Source organism: Watersipora subatra, chromosome 9 (genome assembly GCF_963576615.1).
Source record: "Watersipora subatra chromosome 9, tzWatSuba1.1, whole genome shotgun sequence".
NCBI lineage: Eukaryota > Metazoa > Bryozoa > Gymnolaemata > Cheilostomatida > Watersiporidae > Watersipora > Watersipora subatra.
Genome location: NC_088716.1, coordinates 52,680,259 through 52,706,806, shown reverse-complemented (window position 1 = coordinate 52,706,806; position 26,548 = coordinate 52,680,259). Strand labels below are relative to the sequence as shown.

Genomic DNA, 26,548 nt, shown 5'->3' with positions numbered 1-26,548 from the left:
AAAACAAGAGAAACTGCCTCATGAATTTATGCTCAGGCCCTTGCCAAGTGAATACATTTTTATCAAAACTTGGAAGTTCTTCTCAAATGTATTTTGAAATGTTTTACCGCTGATTTTCCAGGAAACATTGCAAAGGTTTTTGATACAAAAAAATTATGTACAGGCGTTAAAGCTCAGCCGACTAAATATTCTAGCAGAGCATCAAATTGTTTCTTTTGTATTCTGTTAATTGTTTTAATTGGTTCCAATCATGAACCTCGCACAATGGTAGGATTGTTTTAGATTTTCTGCAATAATTGTAGTACGTGATGATACACCAGAAGCCAGTCGTTTAAGTTTCGATGAAAGTGGGGATGAACAGGCATCTATTTAAAAAGATGGCCAACGGTCTTCATCAAATTTTTCGTTTTCCATAACAGAAATGTTTGTGACGACTGAAAACGTTTTAATTGGATTCGTCAGCAGGTTATCTACGAGGTGTTGAAATAATTACCATAACGATTACATATGAATGAAAGTAGAGGGTAAAGGATAAATCCAAGTTTATGAATGTGCACGGAATACGCAATACGGAATTCGTACATACATACAAGCGGAATCCTACAGCATCTGAAGTCACTGTATCACTCAAGGCCTAACTGTATGCTCAATGGAATAAAGGATGTAACGTAACTCAAGAATGGTGAATGGCACCTTTTGTTCTGGAAGTGGGGTAAGGTGGCTTGGAGAAATGCCTAACAGTTTAAGGTTTCGAAATGTTTTAAAGCACTAATTCCTGCAGCCATATTCTTAGTACCAACACCATAGAGTGTGAGAGCCACACGAAGAACCAGCTGCATTGTTTCCAATCAAAAAAACTGGAAACCACAACCAAGAAACCTGCCGCATTTTCCTTTGCAGCTGCTAGATTCTACCACACGCATATATTAGGTCATTTGCATGTCAGCGTTAGGTTGCCGCGTGATAAAGCACTTCTATAGCTACCTTTGTCCATTGATTGAATGATAGTAAGTGATAATGTCATAGGAGTTATCCAGAACTGCATACACTCCTGATGGGCATTTGCATAATCCTTGCTCGATTTGCCGGTGCCCATTGTTAGCTGGCAACAAAATAATTCAGTACGCATTATCATTCACTATGACACGTCTTTGCTTCCTCGACTGACTAACAAATCATACTCGGACAATCTATATCATGTCAGTGTAACCCGCCACCTTTCACTACAGTCGTGTTTACCATTGTAGGGAACGCAAATCTAAAACGACTGGACTCGCATAGCTTCTAAGAGCAATATATGCCTGGCAACGCCGACAAGCTCATTCGTAAAGGTCTGTAAGGGTTCAGGACATATTCTTTGTGAACAAAAAATATAAAATTCATTCCTAAAGGAAATCATTCTGTTGCAAGGTTATGACATGCGCTAAGTGTAATGAATATTAATTATATTATGCCGAGTTATTAGTCAAGTTTGTAACTACAATACACGGTGAATTGCGGAAAGCTTATAGCATCTCATTATGCAATATTAGTATTATGTCAATTTACTTCAACTATTTTAGCTTGCGATGAAGTGAGTGAGTGAAGAAGGAAGCCGGAGCGAATAAAGGAAGAGTGTGAATCTTGATTGATTACGCAGTAAAAACTGATATTAATCGAACAAATAATTTTAATAAGAACGATCTAGTTTTTGTCTACAAGCAGTAGAAGTTAGTTAAGGCACAGCCAGTCCTCTAGGCGCAAGGTTACTTTGTTACACAAGATCTACTTCAAAAGCTAAATCTGCCGTATATTAAATAAAATTTAACTATAAGAATACAGTAATTCGCTCCACAGTTCAAAATTTATGATGACTCCTTAATAGTCGCTGCTGACAAATACACATCGCAATAAAAATGGATTATATAAAGAGATTTGGATTATATAAAGGGATTTAAAAACATGAAATAGCAAATGAAAACTTTGGTTTTTATGGTCTTTACCTTAGAAACAGGCAGACGTAAGTAAGTATAACCTTGGCAATACAGGATATGGATGCTGTGGAAGCAAAGGCGGTTATAGAGATGTGCAAAATGGCTTACTCCAACTAAAACGATCGGGTTCTTGGATTGGATTCACATTTGGCTTATTTGGTTTTCATCATTTATCCTTCTATAATTTTTTAAGGAGCTGCGGTGACCTAGTGGTCAAGGGTACTTGACCTGTAAATAACAGCTTAGGGTCCATTTTATAAAAAGACTCTGCTGATGATGACAGGGTGGGAATCTGAACTTCACACATTCTCTCAACACATGAACAATGTAAACTAGTCTGCTGTCTGATAAAACAATTGGCTGAAGCTGCTTATACACTGTCCGATAATCGGGTAGATTTTACCAAAAACCTGTATCGCCCGATAGTTTAAAAATACCTTTCAATCCAGCCCACTAAAAATGTTTGAAAAAATCATCCGCACAGCGGTTTGGACTTGTTGAATTCACAAATGAATGCTCTGTTACGACAACCAAACAGAGCGGCTCGAGTATAGCTCAATAGGATCATAAGATCAATCGGCAGTGTAGATGGGTCGATGTGCCGATGTGGATTGGTCGATGTAATCATTTGTGAAGCAAATTAGCACTCACAAAATTGATCGCACACTAACAACAGATTATCAGCTACCGAACACACAGCTTGTCTGGAGTTTGGTAAAAAAGAAGAAAAAAAAACTTTGTGGTTGGTTTTTAATTTACACCCTCAGCCTTTTTGCTATCGCTTACAAAACTGCAATGCCATCATGGAAACCGTCGCGCCGCTGTCATTCTTTCAAAATTCAGTCTCCACATTTGGAAGTGAAACACCCGTGCAATGCACCATCTTTGTGCCATGGAAACGGCCTCAGCGACCAATGGCATCGCGCTAGTGCATACGCATAGGTCTTGTTTGACCTTGACATAAGCTGTTGTATAACCATCGCTCTATTACTATAGTGCCCTATGAAAATATGAACTAGTTGTCAGCCTGGCGTGGCGCTTGAGCTCCGGCGTACCAACGTGTCGCTACTCTATCAGCGTATAGAAACTTGGCAATCCTAAGGCAACCATAAGCAGATGTTTGATTGTATTTACATCGGGATATGATAGTTTATCACATGTTATATGCAGCATGGTTCTATAAACATACTCGTAGATCTATAAGCTGAAAATACGCGACACTTGAATACCGTAGAGAGTTAGCATGGAACTTTAACGGACTTGACTGTTGTGACCAATGATTAGTAGTATTACTACTGTTAGTGAGTACTACTGTAGGTGAGTACTACTATTAGTGAGTACTACTGTAGGTGAGTACTACTATTAGTGAGTACTACTGTTAGTGAGTACTACTGTTAGTGAGTACTACTATTAGTGAGTACTACTGTTAGTGAGTACTACTGTTAGTGAGTACTACTATTAGTGAGTACTACTGTTAGTGAGTACTACTATTAGTGAGTACTAATATTAGTGAGTAGTACTGTAGGTGAGTACTTGTCTGGTCAGTCTTAGTTTCTCGACTTGTGACAAAAGAACAATCTGCATTGTAAGAAGTCACATAAAGAATGTGGGGTACCTTCTACATAATGTTGTTCTAGAATACTTTCGACAGCATTTCTCAAATCTCTATAAAACCTTGAAATTTCGGTCCAGCTCAGGCAATAAAAAATGTCTAGTGTATCAGTAGATCCCCGCATTCAATGTTTACCAGTGTTTTAGAATATCTATTGTACCGTAACTATTACATCTTTGACTATGAAGCACCTGCCTACAAGTGACTGTGACAACAGGCAATATCAAATGATAAACGAATTGTACCATAACTATTACATTTTTGACTATGAAGCACCTGCCGACAAGTGACTGTGACAACAGGCAATATCAAATGATAAATGAACAACTCTAGCACTTACCGTAGAGTTGCACCTACCATAGAGTTGCACCTACCATAGAGTTGCACCTACCATAGAGTTGCATATACCATAGAGTTGCATATACCATAGAGTTGCACATACCATAGAGTTGCAGCTACCATAGAGTTGCACCTACCATAGAGTTGCACATACCATAGAGTTGCACCTACCATAGAGTTGCACCTACCATAGAGTTGCACTTACCATAGAGTTGCAGCTGTGTGAGTATTATGTCAATCACTATAAACGTGCCAGTCCTCCCTATTCCAGCGCTGCAAGGTCATGCAAGGTCATTCAAAACATATTTAGGAATTAGCTGTATGAAATGCTTGACAAGCTAACAGTATGCAGTGATACAGCAAATAGCAATACAACAGAAGCACAAAATGCAAGAGAAAACAACCCTGATCTAGATATGTTCTTTGTCATGTGTTAAAAGATGAATTTTGACTATATACAAGTATAATACGCATTGAAACAACTGGCACTGATAATGTCAGCTTACAGTGTAAGTGTATGCAAGTGTACGTGTATTACATAGTACATAATACAATATAGACATAATACATAATAGGTGTACACATATGTATACGTGTATGTGTACGTCTATTGTAAAAAGGACTAGTTTCTACCATTGTGAAAGACCCAAACTTAGGAGGAAATTCACTTACATGTATATAAAACTAGAGCCACAAGACAAATATTACATACATTTGAATTAAATTTTATCGAAATCTCATATCGATAAAAATATTTTAATTGCAACAAATGTTCCATATTGAGTTTTTAACAAACTTTGATATAGAATATTGTAAATAATTTAAAACAATTTTATTTATAGCTAAATAAAATGGCTCATCAAGTCAGTACAAATATGAAGTTTATGTAATGAATCGGCTATAAAATTAGCAAGAATTAGCAACGTTTTCAAACAGAAACATATTAAAGTCAATGTTACCATTGCTCCAGTGGTCGACGCATAAACCGCAAACATCCGGCCATATTTGGCCCTAGCTGACAAAAAAATTGGTGAATCAAAACTTGCTAAATAAAGAGCATCCGCCCATCATACCATAAGCTAGCGGCTCGGCTCGTGCCAAAACATGAAAGCCATGAGTGATTTCATGAACAACATCACACTGCGTAAGCACCTTATGAAGCACATTAATGGTTAGTGTTGTCTCATAGTTAAAGGTTTCTGGAGCCATTGAAGCCATTGTCATTAGATAATCTTGTAATATCGCAGTCATTGCGCAAGAGTTAATTGCCTGTGCTAAAAGGATAATTACCTGCAATGAACAACAATGCAGCCAGCATCCGGAAGACTGTTCTGTTTGTCGTTGATGTCATGGAGGAAGTTGAGCACACAGCCTGTATAAAGAAGTAGCAAATAATAACACAAATAAGAAAAGACAACAGTAAATGTTCATGATAACAAAATATCTACCAAAGGGTTAAGAATGTTGGAAAAAAGTCAGTCAAGTTTGGTTGTCTGTCATCGACTGCCTCATTCTGCAGCGAGAAACACGCCTGATTGGTGTCACAGGTAAAAAAAATTGTTTAAATCACTAATGATTTTTAAGCTTTTTGCAATGATAACACTAATCGTCTCGGAAACCCTTTATCGCTATCCAATCTGATTGCTGCAGGACCAGAGAGCTCGTGAAGCCAGGATATTTGAAAAACTGGGTAGCACAAGAGGTTCCCTGTGCCAGTATATATTCTTTTCTTACTTTCCCTCCCTTCTAAAACACTAAACTACATGATTGTATCCTGCGATGAAGAAGGATACACTCAGGTATGGATTAGAACTGTACTAGCTTATCCCTTTCGATGAGAAATTAATATTACCTACTTACAAAGACTGGCTTTACTAGTTCCGAAGTCAGATTATCCAACGAATAGTCATTTGTAGTACAAGCGCGTCGAGGAAACGTTTTTAATAGAAAAATGACTTCCCTCATAAACACACAGCTATACAAGATCAATTAGACCAAGTACAGCGAGTCGTGTGATTTGAGTGCGTGAGGAGAGCCTTTGATGTCATCGATTGATTTCCAGTGAAGCCAAATAGAGTTGAAAAAATTCTAGTTGGCTCTTGAAAAGACTGAAGAATGCATTTAAAGTCATTACTGGTCACAGAATACCAATTAATCTCAAAAAGTTTCAAACAAAAAGGAGTCTGCAATGAAAAATACATTTGCCTCGACACAGGATCAAACGACCGTACAGTTTTAAAAGCCTAACATTCACTTCGTGTCAGAAATGAGCCAATCTGTCCTTTCTAAAGAATATCCAGTATTTGAGTGAGAAACTTCAAAGTTCCTTGAAGTTTCTTCTCCACCCAATATTGACATTCTATCTATGCATTTTTAGTTTAAAGTAGATACCCCCACATAATCAAGAGGAAAATCCATCAAATTATGATATTGGGTAATGGCTGCATGTGGTATTACTAGCATGAGAAAGGTCAAAATATAGGTTATAAATTAAGGGACCGACAACTTCCACACATTGAAATGCTAGAAACTTCCACCTGTTAATTGTAGTAAACCTATAGATGACAGTCGAATTTAGTACTAGCTAGTATATTCTTAGCCAGTGGATAAACTCATAGTCCGCAGGTAAAATGCTAGTTAGCAGGTAATCCTACAACCAGTAGATAAACTGAGCGCTAGCAAGTCAGTCGGCAGCCTAAGTGTGGAACTCAAGAGATAATAGATGATGCCTTACCTGGGTCCTTTGGCACCCCATGATCTGGCCATGACTTAGACTGAATCAAGAGATAGTAGATGAGGCCTTACCTGGGTTCTTTGGCGCCCCTTGATCTGGCCATGACTTAATCTGAATCAAGAGATAGTAGATGATGCCTTACCTGGGTCCTTTGGCACCCCATGATCTGGCCATGACTTAGACTGAATCAAGAGATAGTAGATGAGGCCTTACCTGGATCCTTTGGCACTCCATGATCTGGCCATGACCTAAACTGAATCAAGAGATAGTAGATGATGCCTTACCTGGGTCCTTTGGCACCCCATGATCTGGCCATGACCTAAACTGAATCAAGAGATAGTGGATGATGCCTTACCTGGGTCCTTTGGCACCCCATGATCTGGCCAAGACTTGAACTGAAACTGGTAGACCTTTCTCTTCTCTTCCGACTCGCAGCTGACCATTAGTTCCCTCATAACATAGTCTGAGGTGTTGTGCTCATGCAGGTTGAGAACAGTAATATCTGGTCCCTTCCCAGATGGATGTAGCACAGGCATAGCCTTGTCGACTTCGGGCCAGTACTTGGCACACTTGTTCTATTGATAGCCAAAGTAACAAACATTTACAAGTTGAGCTTGTTCAGGGTACTGGGGTGACGCAAAAACATAATTTAGCAGATGATAGAGGAATAAAAGGATGCAGTCTGAGTAGCTGTATCAGAAATATTTCCAAAATGGCGACCAGTTTACTCAATATCATACCTGATATACACCAGAAATAAAATACCATAGTTGTCAATAAATGTTTTCACAAAAGATTAAAAAAACCGGTTCATTACAAGCGTTCATGATTGCAAAAATAAGTTGTGAAACACCCAAGGTCATATACCTTGCCTCTCTCCACTTCCTTTGTGGTCATCACTATAACCTGGCATTTCTCCTGCCATACCATTCGCCAAAAGTCTGTGACTGTAGCATTAAGACAACCTTGTGTAGCTATGTATTTCTTTTCATACTTCTTGTCATACGGCCCATCCTCATCCGACTATGAACATATGCTATACAATTAGTGACTTAAAATAAAGCTCTGAAAAAAATCTAAGCAAATTTTTATTCACCGCTAGACTAAATACGCGCTTAGTGGAGCTGATGTTATGATGTGGGCTGAGCGCAAAATTGTTGTAACTTATCTTTTGTACTATATGAATACATAACACAAGTTTAACTTGTGTTAAACTTAGTGACTATAAAAATGTATATAATGATATAAACGATATATAAATGCGCTAGCGACAGTTTGCTTATGTAGTAAAATTAGCGCAACTGAAGTAGTGCTAAGGGCTGACTCAACAAGACCAGTGTGACACATTTACACGCTGATACGTCTGATCCTAATGGTATATCGAAAGTCTAGCAGAGACAGAGTAGAACAATTAGCCCACTCAGTTATGCCTAGAGATATCCAGTAACACAGCAACCGTTCCCACTGGTAATTATCAATATGCTGGCAACAGAACATTCAGCAGTAGATCTCAAAGTTGGAACCAAGAAAAATCATGGCTGACTAATATTCTCAAATGCTTCTACACAGCTATAAACCACGATAGAGAAAACAGTTGTACATCTTATCTTATCAGCAGATTGCTAGCCTTGTTAAAGGATGTAGGGCGTAAGCATTATAGAAGCACATTGTATAGTCCATAGATATATATACCTATGGTATATAGGTATATATATCTATGGTATATATACCTATGGTATATAGGTATATATATCTATGGTATATATACCTATGGTATATAGGTATATATATCTATGGTATATATATATCTATAGGTATATATATCTATGGTATAGTCTAAGTGCTACTGATCTTCCCAATGCTTAATTTGGAGTTGTCTTCTCAAACAACACTAGATAACCCCTGAACAGTAGACTCTATGCTACAGCCATAACTAATACTATTAGTTACATGCGCCCATAATAAGTTTGATATTAATGCTAATTGTTTCAACTTTTAAAAGCTAGGAGCCATTTTTAAAAAATAAACATCTAATTGTATACATCTATCAGTGTATAAAAGCACAAAGCTACTTTGGTTTTGATAGTACAAAGATACTGTAAGTTGGTGTTTGACAGTACGTACAAAAATACATTGGTATCGAACAATACAAACCAAAATGGCATCTAACAGTACAAAGATACATTAAAATGTTATCAGCCCAAAATACACTGGTATCTAACAATACAAAGGTATGTTGGTATCTATAGTAAAAATATATGTGCAGTACACAAATACATTGATGTATAAGAGTACAAATATATATTAGTAACTAACAGTACAGAGATGACTGACAATAAAAGGTTCTGTACCCAACAGAGCGATACTCACGGATGCTTCTATGAAGTTAGCATTGATATAGTCAAAGGCAGGATTAGATGAGTCAGACAATTTGACCCTCGTGTAGTCAACTAAAAGAAACAGAGCCAGAGCTATAAGTATAATAGTAAATGCAAGATGAATTTGATTCTGCGGACAACAGCTCACAGCATGCATAACTTAACCAATGATATAACTTTTCATTTTCATGTAAGAAGGGAGTCTTCAGCAAACCCTATGCATTTGTGAAGTCGGTGATAAGCAGATTATATATGTATATTTACAACCATAGTTTTTATGTGTGAATTCATAAATGCTTGTCTGAGACACTCCCATTGGGATTCAATATCAACTATTGATACTGATTAAAGGGTAAATAAATACTCTGCTAGCAGGCTGTTTCCTCAAGTAGCCATTGTTCTACAGAATTGATGCTTGCAATGTCTGTCACAGTTTAGATTGTAAAATTCTGAAGTTCAATATGTAAAGCTTGTAACATGTTTACTATAATAAGTTTGAATTTTATGCAAGCGGCCTACGCGAATCAGTCACGTGAAATTTGTTATGGGCCGTGTAAGTTTATGTGAACAATCATCAAAGCAATAGAAAATTGCACAGTTGGCTTCTCTTGAAAGTACCCTTTGGCAGATAACAGCCCAATGGAAGCAAATCAAATGGAATATACACCTTGACGAGATACCCAAAGTGTTTCTTGCTTATGATTTTACATTTCTTGTGCTTCTTTGATGTGTTCAATGTTTAGTCTCATATATTGCAATGAATGGTGAATAATGTGGAAGAAAGAATTTTTAGATAACCTGTTGCACATGTATGTTAATTTCAAGCTACAAGGACAGACAACTCTCCAATGCAATAAAGTCTTACCAATGTCACAGCGCAGAGGTGAAATATGTATTCACGCATTATGTCAACAATACAAAGCGTAACCAACAGTGATTCGTGACCGGAGCATCATCCGTTAACACCGAAGTTCTCTAGAACAATTATGTGATATGGCTAACAGCTACATATCACTGATAGGTCCCATGTATCTATTATTGTACCTCAGAGCACCTTAATACACGCATGATCCTCATACCAGGAACTTAAAGGTTGACTTGCAACAAAATTCACATTACTGTTATTTGATATGAAAAGATTCACCATGTCTTACTCTGTTGTGTTGTAGGTGCAAAATATGTGGAAAGGTTATTACAAGCCCTTAAAAGCTCAAAAATGAACAGAAAATCGCAGCCACATGAGACCGCCGTAGTTTGGATTCCTTTCCAAAACGGCTCAAATGTGATGTAGTTGTGAGAGATGGTTTCTGTTTACACTTTCTTGCAACCTTATTCGTCGAAATATTTTCACAAATATACTTCACGCATTCAATAAAACCATGTCTATTGTTCTTACGCGTCTGTTTTATCGTCATTGTAATGCTGTCACTTTTAGCAGTGATATCTTATAACTTACCGTAAAAATTTGTTTAATTTTTTAGCCTTAGCTTGAAGGAGTACATATCATTGTCTGATAATCATGACGAGCCTGTTGGTCACTTGTGACAATCGAAAAGTGCTGCCAAAAGTATTTGCGAAGTATTGTGTCACATGATCAGATTACGACTTGACGATTGAATAATGCCAAAACAAAACTGTAAAGTAGCGAGCATCTATATTTGATACGGGGTCTTCGGTAAAACCCGAAGTGTTTGTCATAAACTAGTACTACGATAAGTTTTATATTGAGCTCTTTATTGGCCTTTCAATTCACGTGAGAACATACATGACAAGATGATAACCAAATTTCGTGGTTACGTCATCGAAATAAAGAGATTCCAATCTACGGCGGCTTTTCGTTTTTGAGCTTTTAAGAGCTTGTAATCACATTTCCACATATTTGGCACTTACAACACAACAGAGTAAGACATGGTGAATCTTTTGATACCAAATAACTGTAATGTGAATTTTGTTGCAAGTCAACCTTTAAACATTTTAATTTCCTATATGACCTTCTGACCATCCACACCATGATCACTTCCTACATAGCCTATGACATGTTATGGTATTATTCCCTCTCCCTATGCTTTAACACACACGTAGCCTTAGAGCAGTCACATACTAGATTGCGGCATTTTTTCCTACATGAGCTTATCAAATTCCCATAGTTTTCCCTCCTTGGTAACCTTACATTACACATGTAGCTTTCTATCAGCTTACACTGCCTTGTCACGCCCCACAAAGCTTTACTTCCTCACAAATAGTCTTACAACTGCATCAATTCCACCCGCATTCTGCTGTTAAAAGCCCAAAAACGGTTCTAAAAACTTTTGGTACATGAACTTGCATTGATCTACTACAAAAATTAGGGTTTGCATCATAGACAAAACTGATTTTGCATAGACAAAATCAGTTTTGTCTATGAAAAATATTAAAATTACTTTATCGACAAAAATGACAAGATCTAATGACACCCTATGAAAACACAGGAATATCAGGTTTTCTCAGAAAAGAATAAAACAACCTATTAAGCTTACTCACATGGAAGAATATTTTTGTATCTATTTTTAGCCCTATTTTCCTCCTTCTGTCCTTCTTTCCTACTGTATAGATGCTTGCATTCCTGCTGCTGCAGTTCCTCAAACTCATCCCAGAATCCACCTTTAGAAGTTGTGCTTACATTGTGTTCTTCTTGGAGTTTTTTTACCCTGTCCTCAATGTTAGCGACCGGAAATCGTGATGTGTGTAAAGGCTGCAAAATATATTTTCAAAAAAATCTACGTCACTTATAAGAATACAAAAAGCAAATTCACACATTTCCCCCATCAGCGTTGCGTGTCTGTCTGGCCGGAGAGAGTACCAATCTAATCATTTGCATTGGATCCGATGCTCATTCTCAGCGGTTAAATGATTACGTAAGTATGGTATGAGCATAATGGCTAATGACATTCTAGCAGGAGCAAGCGAGATAACAAAACCTCATAAACCATGTCATGCAACTGATTTATTACCTTTTTCTAAAGACTTCTCATCGGTCAATCACCAAATTTGGTTTGAATTAGTACAGTATATAGACCTCTAGAGACACTTGTATTCAACTAGTATATAGACCTCTGGAGACACTTGTATTCAACTAGTATATAGACCTCTGGAGACACTTGTATTCAACTAGTATATAAACATCTGGAGACATTTGTAGTCAGCTAGTATATAGACCTCTATAGAGACATTTGTAGTCAGCTAGTATATAGACCTCTAGAGACACTTGTATTCAACTAGTATATAGACCTCTAGAGACACTTGTATTCAACTAGTATATAGACCTCTAGAGACACTTGTATTCAACTAGTATATAGACCTCTAGAGACACGTGCATTCAACTAGTATATAGACCTCTAGAGACACTTGTATTCATCTAGTATATAGACCTCTAGAGACACTTATATTCAACTAGTATATAGACCTCTAGAGACACTTTTATTCAACTAGTATATAGACCTCTAGAGACACGTATTCAACTAGTATATAGACCTCTGGAGACACTTGTATTCAACTAGTATATAGACCTCTGGAGACACTGTATTCAACCAGTATATAGATCTCTAGAGACACTTGTATTCAACTAGTATATAGACCTCTAGAGACACTTGTATTCAACTTGTATATAGACCTCTAGAGACACTTGTATTCAACTAGTATATAGACCTCTCGAGACACTTGTATTCAACTAGTGTACAGCAATATAAAGACAATCGTACTCAACTAATATATTGTATATAGAGTTTCTTCGAATAGATTGAGTCGTTGAATAGATTGGATCGTTGAATAGATTGGATCGTTGAATAGATTGTGTCATTGGATCGATTGAGTCATTAGATCGAATTTTTCAATCAATTGAGGCAAGCAGCAAAAGCAAAGATAAATTATATCATTGCTATAGAAAAATGAACTAGCAAGAGAAGTGACAACTCACCTGTTTTAGCTGCACAACAGCCCCAGAGATTTCTACCATTGGATTTTGTTTGTAGTGATCTATGAGTTCACCTAGCGTCTCACACCTCTCTCCACCACCGATATCATACCGGTTGTCCTGCACAACATGTAATTTACTAGAAGCATGCACAAGAGTGCCACAGACATAGTTTAGTAACCTGACATATGGTTCTATATCACCTTAGATGCTATGCCACTTCAAGAAACTACCCAACAACTTACAACTGCACAATTGTTAAGGTCAGAATGAAAATTTATGCAGAGCAATGACAGTTATAAGTGATATTTTAATGTGTAACATCGGAGCACGCATATAAAAACTTAAAAGACACCTCTAAAGGCCAAAGTGTTAGATCAAGCAACACTTGATCACTCTGTAAATGCCTGCTTGTATGTAAACAAATGAATTGAACCTTGAGCGATTAAACGGACTCCACGAACTACATATAACATATAACTATAATCTTATTTATAGCTAATATTTTGAAGATCAAATACAATTTATACTGATAATGCAAAAAAGGTACATGTACTAAAGCTAAAATATATTTGAAGCATTTGATAAAAAACATCGAAGTTGTATTTCTGCAATTGATGACATATCGATGCTTAGAATTTCACTGTAGAGATGTTTATTGAGTAGAGGTGTATTACAAAGAAAAACACTTTTTGATTTTGTTTAACCTTCAAATACCAAAAGCATTGAGATATTCCAATGAAGCCTTAATGAAAGTGCAATGGAGTAGCAAAACTATTAAACATTTAAAAAATATTTCTGCCATACGTACAACTGTTTGTATTTTCTATCCAATACAGTAAGCGCTCCTATAACGTAAATAATTTGTTCCAGAAACATTTACATTACAGAGATTTTACGTTATAAGAACAGTAATGCATGTGAATTGCCTAATCCGTTCCAAGATCTTTCCAAACTCACCACTTTCGCCATACAAAAAGAAAAAACAAATGATTTTTTTTAATTTCTAAGCTGTACTGTAACTGCAGTATAATTGGTTTGCATTGACAACTTTTCTCCTTTTTGCTGATCAATTTCACTGGTTTTATAGACTATGATTGCGATAATTTTACAATAAATTGATGGAGAGCGCAGATCTTCAACGCTCATTTACAAATATTTGCTTATTTTTTCTAAACGGCAAAGTCTATTCTGCAAAGTAAAACTGATAACAAATATTTATACGCCTTGAATATAGTAAGACAACAAGATCCTTCTACTATAAAAATGGTACTACCTGTTCGTCATACATCTGTACCCAGGAGTCAAAGTTAGGATAAAAGACAACTTTTGACAATATTCCAACTCGTGACATTCAGATTGGCGAACCGAGGTTGTAACACCTGCACCAATCGATCGCCTTTAAGCATTTATGAACAATTGCGAAGCTACCTACTCTCTGTTTTGTCGACACAGCTGACGATCTATCACAACAAACTAGAATGTCATGGAAGTTGTATAGTACAGTGCATGTATATATCCAGTAGATATAACACTATACGCACGGCAGTTTTTCTTTTGCAAGTGCGGCAAGATAGATTAACATTAAAATCAAAATCAAATGGGAGAACTCGCCCAAATTGACACTTTACATTATATGGAATTATTTACATAGTACGAAGCAGAAACTTCACATAAAATCTTTACGTTATCTAGAATTTACGTAATAGGAGGTATACGTTGTAAGAGCGTCTACTGTAATTAAATATTTATAAATCAAAAGCAAGCGGATAAACAGAATCGGCGACGATGATACTCTACTACACTTTGAAACAAAGTGCTGGAGAAGGAGCTAAGAATTGCAGACAGATTTAATAGCACGGAGAATAGTATACACATAGTGACGGCGTTTTATACAAATGATACCTTCGCCTTTGCACTTGATACTGAATGATACAACTATGCTGATATTGTTTATCAACGTGTGATGAGCCTACTGCGTACATACACATAGGGATCTACAGTTTCATAATTCAATCCAAACAATATAAATCTAATACCAATTGTAAATCATCTTTTACAAAGTAGTTTGCTGAATACTTTTAAACGAGTTTTAAGTGAGCTAGTAAACAACAGGAGTAGTAAGACCAGTAGGTGGTAATTCATCAATCTATTCATCTACTTGTAATAGTGAACTAGGGAGAACTACACAGCAGTAATAGCTTTATCATGTCTATAGATTGATAGATTTGAAAACTTGTTGACCTGACCAATCATACAGTGGAACTAGTTATTATGATACAATATAATTTGAGTGAGATAGTGAGCCAAGATAGACCGAGTGTTTTTGTTTGTTATGTAAACAGGTCGGCTAGTAACAGAAAACCTATTAGTGTTGCAATACATGCGCACATGTATCTCTGTTAGCATTGAAGTTTCAAGAGCTGATGAGAGAGAGAGGAGTGAGAGAGAGGGAGAGAGAGGAGTGAGAGAGAGGAGTGAGAGAGAGAGGAGTGAGAGAGAGAGGAGTGAGAGAGAGAGAGGAGTGAGAGAGAGAGAGGAGTGAAAGATAGAGGAGTGAGAGAGGGAGGAGTGAGAGAGGAGTGAGAGAGGACTGAGAGAGAGAGGACTGAGAGAGAGAGGAGTGAGAGAGAGAGGAGTGAGAGAGAGAGGAGTGAGAGAGAGAGGAGTGAGAGAGAGGAGTGAGAGAGAGGAGTGAGAGAGAGGAGTGTGAGAGAGAGGAGTGAGAGAGAGGAGTGAGAGAGAAAGGAGTGAGAGAGAGGAGAGAGAGAGAGAGGAGTGAGAGAGAGGAGTGAGACAGAGAGGAGTGAGACAGAGAGGAGTGAGAGAGGATCAGACGCTCGTACCAGGAATCTAATATGTATGTGTTTAATCCCATCGTCACTCTTGATGGAGAGAACATAGTTGCCCGGCTGACTCTGACTCTCTCGTACTAAAAAGGTGCCGGTTTTTCCTTTCTCACTAAGCATCCTTTCAGCATCTCTGCCAGACACAGAACCGTGGAACCATCTGCAGCAGATAAAATTCATGGTTAATCCGAAACCAGAACAAACTTACAACACCGGTGAGACAGATAAAATCATGACTCAAGAATTTCAACACGACCAAACAATATTGACAAGTAACCTCAAAGCAAAACAATGATTTGACAGCACCAAAGGTTTTGTAAGGCAAATCAGTTTTCTCACACCCAAATCAGTTTCTCACACATCAACTACAGTGCCAGGCCTACGTTAAATTTAACCAGGGGCAAAAATAAATGACAAGACCCATGCATCTCTGCAGCTAGCTTGCAATTGCCAGGTTTTGAAACTACAACAATCACTGAAGATGCTATGAAATTTAGTAAGAAAATACGAAGCCAATACACAGTGCACTGATCTCCGGACTTACGAGTAAGGTATTTACTTATGTATCATGAGCTGACTAATGCTCGGTAGAAGGAAGCACTTGAGAGAGATAAACTAGAGAGCACAAGGAACTTGTTCATATCAAAATATAAAAAAAACAGATGTTTGGGTCAAGGTTTAATTGATAAGGCAGACCGAAGGCCTACTAACAAAATACCTAGCAAGCAGAGTGTCAATAACCCGATCACAAAGCGTGTGACTGAGAAACAAGGAGTTAAATGTGTGACACTGGAATTTTAACAATTGTTGCCTTAGGACAAGAACAAGCACAAGCCACCCGTAGATGTCTTATCTAGTAGATGTTACAGGCTTCTATGACACGACTGGCATTTTATAATTAGAAAAATTTGAAATTTTGTCTTTCTTATACATTTATAACGCGACTAAAAAAACAAAATGAGAACACACTAAACTAAGCTGCTCCCACCATGTTACTAATTCTAAAAAGGCTCATCCAGAGAAAATGAAGTGCCTTCCTGACAGCCTTGATGCTGCACTTTCAACTTGTACTATACTTTATAATGCATCAACTTTCAACTTGTACTATACTTTATAATGCATCAACTTTCAACTTGTACTATACTTTATAATGCATCAACTTTCAACTTGTACTATACTTTATAATGCATCAACTTTCAACTTGTACTATACTTTATAATGCATCAACTTACAACTTGTACTATACTTTATAATGCATCAACTTTCAACTTGTACTATACTTTATAATGCATCAACTTTCAACTTGTACTATACTTTATAATGCATCAACTTTCAACTTGTACTATACTTTATAATGCATCAACTTTCAACTTGTACTATACTTTATAATGCATCAACTTTCAACTTGTACTATACTTTATAATGCATCAACTTTCAACTTGTACTATACTTTATAATGCATCAACTTTCAACTTGTACTATACTTTATAATGCATCAACTTTCAACTTGTACTATACTTTATAATGCATCAACTTTCAACTTGTACTATACTTTATAATGCATCAACTTTCAACTTGTACTATACTTTATAATGCATCAACTTTCAACCTGTACTATACTTTATAATGCATCAACTTTCAACTTGTACTATACTTTATAATGCATCAACTTTCAACTTGTACTATACTTTATAATGCATCAACTTTCAACTTGTACTATACTTTATAATGCATCACCTTACAACTTGTACTATACTTTATAATGCATCAACTTTCAACTTGTACTATACTTTATAATGCATCAACTTTCAACTTGTACTATACTTTATAATGCATCAACTTTCAACTTGTACTATACTTTATAATGCATCAACTTTCAACCTGTACTATACTTTATAATGCATCAACTTTCAACTTGTACTATACTTTATAATGCATCAACTTTCAACTTGTACTATACTTTATAATGCATCAACTTTCAACTTGTACTATACTTTATAATGCATCACCTTACAACTTGTACTATACTTTATAATGCATCAACTTTCAACTTGTACTATACTTTATAATGCATCAACTTTCAACTTGTACTATACTTTATAATGCATCAACTTTCAACTTGTACTATACTTTATAATGCATCAACTTTCAACTTGTACTATACTTTATAATGCATCACCTTACAACTTGTACTATACTTTATAATGCATCAACTTTCAACTTGTACTATACTTTATAATGCATCAACTTTCAACTTGTACTATACTTTATAATGCATCAACTTTCAACTTGTACTATACTTTATAATGCATCAACTTTCAACTTGTACTATACTTTATAATGCATCAACTTTCAACTTGTACTATACTTTATAATGCATCAACTTTCAACTTGTACTATACTTTATAATGCATCAACTTACAACTTGTACTATACTTTATAATGCATCAACTTTCAACTTGTACTATACTTTATAATGCATCAACTTTCAACTTGTACTATACTTTATAATGCATCAACTTTCAACTTGTACTATACTTTATAATGCATCAACTAGTAATTCACAAAAAAAACTCCATACCGAGTTACTATTCATGTATTATGTAAAAATATAGAAAGTTATGTCCTAGCAACTATGCATCATACAATTATGCATTATGCATCATATAATGATGTATTATACATCCCACATCCTCTCAGTGGCTGACAAAGTGTATACTCGTCATAAATTGTCCACAATGAGAATCGCAATGAGAATCCTTTGCGAGAAGTCCCCGCAAGAATTGCAATGAGAAGTCCCCTATCACAAGGAGAATTCTTTGCGATAGGGTGAAGGCCCAGATCCTCATTATAGTTTGAATTTTGTTGAAAAAATTACAAACTGCGATAGAGCCAAAAACGGAAGCCTTCTCCAAATATTGAAAATTTGGACTTCATGAAATGTGTGATCATCTTGACACACCCCAGATGATACACACAGTAATTGATGAATTCGTGTAAGGTTCCCGAGTGAATTAAATGAGGCACACCAAAATGAAAGTAAATGCATGATGTAAGTTTTTTTTAAAAAAAGGTTGTCATAAGAAAAATAATTTATTTTTGTTGTAGTAGTAAGTAGCCTGTTTAGTACACTGGCTATCAACAATGCACCGATAGAGAGCGGATTCATTTGTTACGTGTTCATGTATGTTAGAGATGTATTTGCTGTAACCCCGGCTGCCATCGCAATATCTGTTGCAGGTGAGAATATCTTTTTCCATATACAAACAGTTGTTTCTATGAGACCAAGTCATCATTCGAAAGTTAATTTTGAATAAAATAAGCTTACACTAAAGGTGAATAAAATGGACTCGAGATGTTAATTGGGAATCAACTCTTTCGGCTGATCATATATTATCCATTTCGACTCTATCAACCTTAGACCAACACGTCTGTTTAAAGAAGACACTTCAATAATGCGTTACCAAAACATTGACTGCACAAGTGACACATTTTTTCAATGTGCACCCTTAAAACCATGACGGACAAGACTAGCTTTGTCATTGACCTGCGCGTGTGAGGTCATTGACCTGCGCGTGCAAGCACCCTAACTGATTACAAATTGTTTCACAAGAAAACTGCTCTCATTTATTTGTAAGACTACTAATAACCCGATAACAATTTTCACTAAATGCTAAGAGTTCGTTGTCACACTCCCATTCAAGATCAGATCCTTTCTTGACTTCACCAATGATTTATGTGATACTCTCACTCTTCCCTGTTGGGTGCTGTGACCATGCGAGCATATAGGCCTAACTTTGTCATTGCCATTGAATTTGAAACTAGTTCAAGATGCTTAAAACACAGAGGCAGTACTTGATAAATGAAAAATGTGTCAGCTATTAGTCCTGTTAGTTACAATGATTTCCGTTGTTACATGCTTGCCTAGAAGCATTCCAAACACCTTAAGATATATAAAACCACACATGGGGTCCCGTGTAAATGACAGGAATTGTCCATACGATTAATACCAAAACTATTCAAATCATAAAAGCCGTTATGTTGCGAGCTATTACACTTGAGACTGAACTCTATAACAAAATAAAATATTGGATAGCATTGCTATTTCCAGTGTTTGTGACACAGTGAACATTCAAACGCCTTCAAAGTGAGATATGAAAACATTCAAACTGCGTAAAATGTTGATGTTTCGTCTTAATTGTGGCAGTGAAATTTTTATCCAAATTTCGATTACATACTCGAAGACAGAAGAATTTCTGGTTACGTGAACATTTTTGCAATAGCTTATTCCATTATTGTTCTAATGTGCAGGACTCCTTTTTGCTAGAAAAAAGGTTGGATAGCCGAATCTCAAAATGTTTAAGATTGCTGAATGCCTATTATGACAGAAAAACTTATGCAGTTTTGATAGGCATTTTCAAGGTATTATGTAATTCATAGTTGAATTAGTGAATCTTCAATGAGTTATTTGATTTTTCATTGCTACTCATTACAATGTTTAGCCTTTTATCCTCACAGGTCGACAGTGAATTTGTGCCGAGTACCGCATGAGTATCCTGAAAAAGAATCAAATTTCTCAAGCTATGCGAGTAGAAGGCCATAGCCATTAGTAATAAGTTTTCCCCGAGAGAAAACTTGTATGGCATTGCCAATAGCTTGCATATGTAGCTGAATAATATTACCTATTGGAAGAAGATATATTCAGCTGTGTGTTGATACCAAAAATTGTTTTATAAACTAAATAGTAACAAGGCACCCATGTTCTTTTGATCACACGGGGTGACCAGTTAGGGCAGCCAAGCTGGCTGCTAGCTCGAAAAACATTCCCAAAAAAATTCTTCTAGATGGAAAGACCCCAGGCTGCGTTTTTACCAATGCTATACCTTTTTAGCAACTGATTCAACAAACTCACCTTTCAGCAGTTGGCCCAGATACATTTAGGGGATATTTAAGCTCAATGATCTCTCCATTTTTTTCCTTGAGAGGTCCGAGTCCTTCGTAGTAGTACTGTACAAGCTCAACAAGAGAAGCAAACTGTGATCCGCCGAAGAGATCATAGAAATCACCTTGATTTTGGATTTTTATGTGAGTCACTTTACCCGCTCTCCTAAAACAATAGAGACATTGTTCAGAGAGCTTATGTTTACCCGCTCTTCTAGAATGATAGATGGTTCATAGAGCCTATCTCGCAGCCAGGCTATAATAATTATTATAATTAATATTAATAATAATAAAATCATCACGTCAATAAACACTCTTGACTCTTCTCATTTTTTGTATACCACTTATTTTTTCTTAAAAAAGAATATGCCAAATCACAACCAAAATTTTGGCTGAAGGGGCGCAGTGAACTATTCATAGATAAAAATCATCAATATACAGCCACCGCTGCTCACCATTGCCTTCATATCAGGATTTTCCGACATGGTCTCGAAACTCCAACCCCTACTGACGCTATACTAAAGTCATTTCTAACATAAAATTCCTGAAGTTGTTCAAAGCAGCATAGTTTCGTGAGCAACGTGAAAAGACTGGTAAAACTTTAAAAAAGACCTAAAACTATTGATAAAATGAATGATACGAGCTAAGTTAGCTACATGAGGCTAGGTTATCATAACTTGACCTAGTTAGCATAAGTTACTGCCCATATCCATCAACACCTCCATAGCTATATATGCGTTGCTGAGTCTATACTCTTGTACTTGTGTTTCTAAGATACAATAACAATGCAAACATTTTACAATTTGTAGTGATTAGTACTTGGTTAATTTATGCTTTACATATAATTAATTATATATTATATTATATATAATTTATATAGCACGTGTAACCACCTGCAGTATTTATTATGGTGTCATCATAGATATTTGGGCCATGCAATGAATTAAATGATTTAGTGTATTCTTATAAAAAACATCCACAAACAACTGTTTTAAAATAGGAATGAGATGTTGGGATTACTTAATGTCATATATATAGATCTGCTTGTCTATGTAATCAAATAACGATAATGCATAGGGCGATAGATTCGGTGCAGATGATACAACCATTAAAAGAAAATCAGTGGTACAATAGAATACCTAACCGACTACTTTATAGTTCAGAATATTACAGTCCCAGCCATATGTGTAAACTAATTCGCTCTCAAAGGACGATGCTCATCAAGACAAAGTTAGGGCAATTCTAACAAACAAATATAATAAATATTTATAACACCTGAATGAACAAAATCATGCATAGAATTGGGGATGCGGCATATTGAGAGAGTGAGCTACACTCTAAATATGTTAGCACAAATCATCCAATGAGACGCTGATATACCGAGTGACATATTTCCAAGTCTTGGCGTGAACAAAATTTTTAACAATGTATAATTTCGCCATAGGCTCATTAGTTTATATAAAGCTGCCTAAACCAATTGCCTGCAGACAAGGAATTGCCTAAAATCAACCATTTTGCCTATTGGTAAACAATTGCCTACTGGCAATCTATTGCGAACTGGTGAGCAATAGCTTACAAGCAAGCAATTACCTACAGATACGAAGCTCAATCCAGCACGATTGGCTAACCACAACGACAGCATCTCAAGTTAACCCTTGTATCACAATTAAAAATGCTGCAATAGCTATCACCCTAGTGACGAAACTAGCAGTAAAAATGCTGCTCTCTGCTCACCTGACGCAGAGCGTAAAGTTACCAGGGGTGCCCTCACTTGGTCTCGCTAAAAAACTGCCATCGTATCCAGTGTCAAGCAACAGACGTTCAGCCTCATGGCCTGTTATACTTGCATGGAACCACCTGCAACAAATTGTCAGGAACAAGTTGTCAGCAGCTTAGGTATATCTTGTATTTAAAGCAAATTGGCTACTTTTAAAAATGAACTACCAAGTTCGCTTGAGGCAACGGTACGATGACAATTCAGGCAGGTGATAGTGCATCGACCAACAAAGCAAACTTTCTTATACAACTGAAATATACTGAATGATCTATGGTATAACCATTATTGCTCAGTACATTCTGCAAATAAAGAAAGGTGTTAAATGGTATACCGTAAGTCAATTTAGCACATTTTGTGTGATGCCATTTTGAACCCATAATAGGTAAGTGTTCGCTAAAAACCTAGAACTACGAGTGCGAGACTGTCTCGACAAAGTACACCGATAATCCGTCTATCAGCCTAGTTGTTCCACACATTCTATAACTATACTAAGCCCATAAATAATTATTTGACTCTATTACTATACTAAGCCCACAAATAATTCTTTGACGCAATAATTGATCTCCATATGTCAACAAACCAAATCTTTGATGTAACAACGCGCCTCGTAGAAGCCTGGTGATTATTAGTGAGCGGTGTTGCCCACACACCATATGTTGTGTGAGCAAAGCTCATAATATGTAGATTTTGCAATGATTCACTCATAACTTGTAGGTAAATAATAAATGCTCACATGCAAATTAGGTCATCATAAAAGATTAACCAAAGCCCACAGTTGAACTATGAATGCCATTTTGAGTCACAACAGCAAATGAAACCACAGCATGTATCCTCAGTTACTTTCACGCCTACTACAGTACTAGAGCTGAAGCCAAACACTCAATACATAAGTACTTGCATTCTTTACTGATGAAAGTTTTCTTATAAAGTTTTGCCATTAGCAACAGGAGGACGGGTTGCTAATGGCAGATAATGACGTTCTCACAAAATAAGCAACTTGTCATGTCAGTTCTGTTCACAACAAAACTGTTTCTTATGATAACCAAGAGGCTTGTGGACTGTCAGCCTATAGACAGGTCATTGATAAAGATCCAAAGTTGAACTAGCTAAAAATTTCCAACAATAATCTAAAAATAATACATACAAGTAACTCAACGTAATTCTACTTCTGATGCTAACTGATATCTGTAACTGTTGTCACTAGCAAAGACTAATGTGCGAATATGTACGAAATGGCATACCGTCTGCTGGCAATCATTTTGATGCCTAGACTGTGCAGCGCAACACTTTTCCCCAGCAGTTATTTCCACCGGCCAATATCCAGGATGTCTGCAATACCAAATAAGGAAAAGACTGAGAAAAGATTAGCCAACCGTAAATGTTCCAGTGGATCAAGTCACAAAAACATACACTTTCTTGTTGTATTTCTCAGCTGTACGCGTGAATCTAGCCTGCAACATTCATATTACACCTAACTTAAGATCGTGTAGCTTCTGCAAAAAATATTACCCATGAATTTTCCGTTTTATATTAAAAGGAGTTTTTTACTAATTCATCAAAGAAGTCCAATATATTTTGCCAAATGCCTTGAAGCTACAATGGAGAATGGAGCAACATTCTGAAAACAAAATTTATAGAATGACAATCTTATGTTTGAAATTAAAATTCAATTAATACTGATAATCCAAGAAGATTGCATAGGAGAGTAATAACACATTTAAAACTACTGATTCAGCCATTCTATTCTTCTATTTCTCCCTGTTATGCACTTTTTCTAACAAAATAAAACAAACAAAAATGTCCTTTCCTATGAGTTAAAACATAGGCCTATATATACCACAGCAGTACAAGATATTTTCCTACAATCCGGTGAAACAGTGATAGTCTGATAGGATTCAATCGTTAGCAACTAACTGCAAAAGATAACTGCAGAGAACATATCGGGTTCCTTATCATTTCTATTTGCTATAGCCACATACTAGTATGAGAAGCCAAGAGTGTTATCACTTTCAACATTAAAATACTATTTAAAAAGCATCCATAAGAAAATTACTTTCAAGCTTTGAGAAATCTTAATTGTAAGCAGACCTAAGAGGTTGCTCAAGTGGTTAACACTGAGTGACCAAAGTATTAATATAAATTAACCTAATGCGCATATAGAAACATACGCTGTATGACAGGTCTATTCAAATGAAAAGACAGTGGAGTTATTATGAGATATATGGTAAACAAAGCTGAAATCATGATATGAAGCTAGCTGGAAGTTATATAGCATAATACAATCATCAAGCATTACTTGGCGAAACAGCATGAAGTTTTAGCTAAAATCATCTGGGCCACACTTGAAGTGCTAAAATGAATGTTTATCTGACCTGTTGAGTCAGCATTCAAACTTGCATCACCATGCAAGCCACCATAATTTTGCAATTCAGCATCCCAACAAATGTATCAGTAAGGCAGAACAGTAACAAGGCAGATGAATAATGAATAAGACTATGTAGTCTGACGACTTTGAAAACTATGAGTGGCTCAATGTAAAAAGGGCAATATATGACTCGACAAGCACACATTCGATGACAAACTGAAATTACACATCCTGAGGGCTGTAACCCTGAAAGCTTGATCACAAACAGTCACGTATTTAGATTGGCATAATACAAATTGTATATCCTCTACTCAACTTCTTGACGGCTGTGAGTAGTGGAACGGTTAGACCACTTCTCTACCCCTACCAGAATAAATTGAGACATTTGAATCCTTTCAAACACAAAAAATAAAAACGCTGTCGCTTCGACAGTTACAATAGCTAAAGTGCTTGACCGCAAAAAGACCAGATGGGATTTCACAAGCAGCTTTGTGTGAAGTTCAACGCGAATCGCTTGCTAATAAAAACTTACCAAGCTTTGTTATGATGTACACTATTAAATCGGTTTTTGTAGATTGCTCAATGAAATACATTTGTACTTATCTTTAAGAAATGGTGCATTTGCGCCTTGTTTAACCATTTGAATCAATGAATTATATAATGAGTGGCCGCAATTAAATTTAACAGCAAGATATACGTACCAGAATTTCGTAAATACAATATATTTTGCCAGCTTGCCACTATCAAACACTTTCTCCTTTTAAAAAAATGCCCAGTAAAACCTGCAGTGAGCGGGTCGTATTAATAAACTTTAATCGTTAGCCAGGTTGTAATTCAGGAACGCCTTGTAGCAGCTAATTCACATAATATATTAAATATGATAAAGCCACTTACCTATTACGCAATTGTAACAAAGCACAAGATAATACGATATACTACCGCCAAGCAGAGCGGGTTACAAAATTTATACGCCAAGCTTTGCTAATTTTATTATCAAACGTCCTCGCGTAACTACCTGCAAAAAGTCGTCGGTGTATTGTCAATTACGCAGATAAGCTGAGAGAAGGAAGCATTCCCAATTTTAGCGAGATGAATTTACAGTTTTTTCATAGATCCTGCGCTATTCGCAATTTTCCATAAAGCTACCTATAATAGTGCAATGAGTTGAGATTTAATAAAGCTAACTCTGTCTTATCGCCACCTGTGTTGGAAGGCTCATAACAGCTTTTCAAGTTTCACTATTTCAGGTTTCAAGTTTTATTAATTAAAATGCGTTTATTTCAATGAACGCATTGGTTTTGTTGTTTTTTAGAATTACTCAACTATTACCATTATGCTAATATTGTTTATTACAATATCATTCCAATAAAGTAAAAATTTAGATTTAAACCATACTATAAAAACGTAGTAAGAGTTGTCTGCTCGTGGTTCAGCCTGCTCAGCTTGCTAGTTAGTTTCATTAGTCATTACCGATATGACAGTTCCTCTAGCTCAAGGATTGCTTTATAGTTTTATCGAAGCTCCTCTGTTATGAAATGTGTAGCCAAAACAACATAGAAGTTGTTACGCAGCACCAACCTTCTCTTTCCCACCAGCCTTCATCACCACAGCGGAATTCTGTCACCTATGAT

The 26,548-nt window shown here is 36.3% G+C and overlaps 1 protein-coding gene across 2 annotated transcripts in view; it reads right to left on the bottom strand.

Moving 5' to 3' along the window:
* LOC137404697 (tyrosine-protein phosphatase non-receptor type 11-like) overlaps window positions 1-25,950 on the bottom strand; it is a 43,239-nt gene extending 17,289 nt beyond the window's left edge. For both annotated transcript variants that reach the window (XM_068090932.1, XM_068090931.1), the window contains exons 1-12: window positions 25,812-25,950; window positions 23,794-23,881; window positions 22,510-22,632; window positions 20,747-20,941; window positions 15,832-15,994; window positions 12,989-13,105; window positions 11,557-11,767; window positions 9,029-9,108; window positions 7,526-7,681; window positions 7,014-7,233; window positions 5,215-5,296; window positions 4,130-4,197 (exon numbers count right to left, since the gene is read on the bottom strand). In XM_068090932.1, coding sequence (XP_067947033.1) covers window positions 4,130-4,197; window positions 5,215-5,296; window positions 7,014-7,233; window positions 7,526-7,681; window positions 9,029-9,108; window positions 11,557-11,767; window positions 12,989-13,105; window positions 15,832-15,994; window positions 20,747-20,941; window positions 22,510-22,632; window positions 23,794-23,810 — 1,432 coding nt within the window. In that variant the 5' untranslated portion in view covers window positions 23,811-23,881; window positions 25,812-25,950. The remainder of the gene's footprint in view (window positions 1-4,129; window positions 4,198-5,214; window positions 5,297-7,013; window positions 7,234-7,525; window positions 7,682-9,028; window positions 9,109-11,556; window positions 11,768-12,988; window positions 13,106-15,831; window positions 15,995-20,746; window positions 20,942-22,509; window positions 22,633-23,793; window positions 23,882-25,811) is intronic.
* Between the last annotated feature and the right edge of the window lie 598 nt (window positions 25,951-26,548).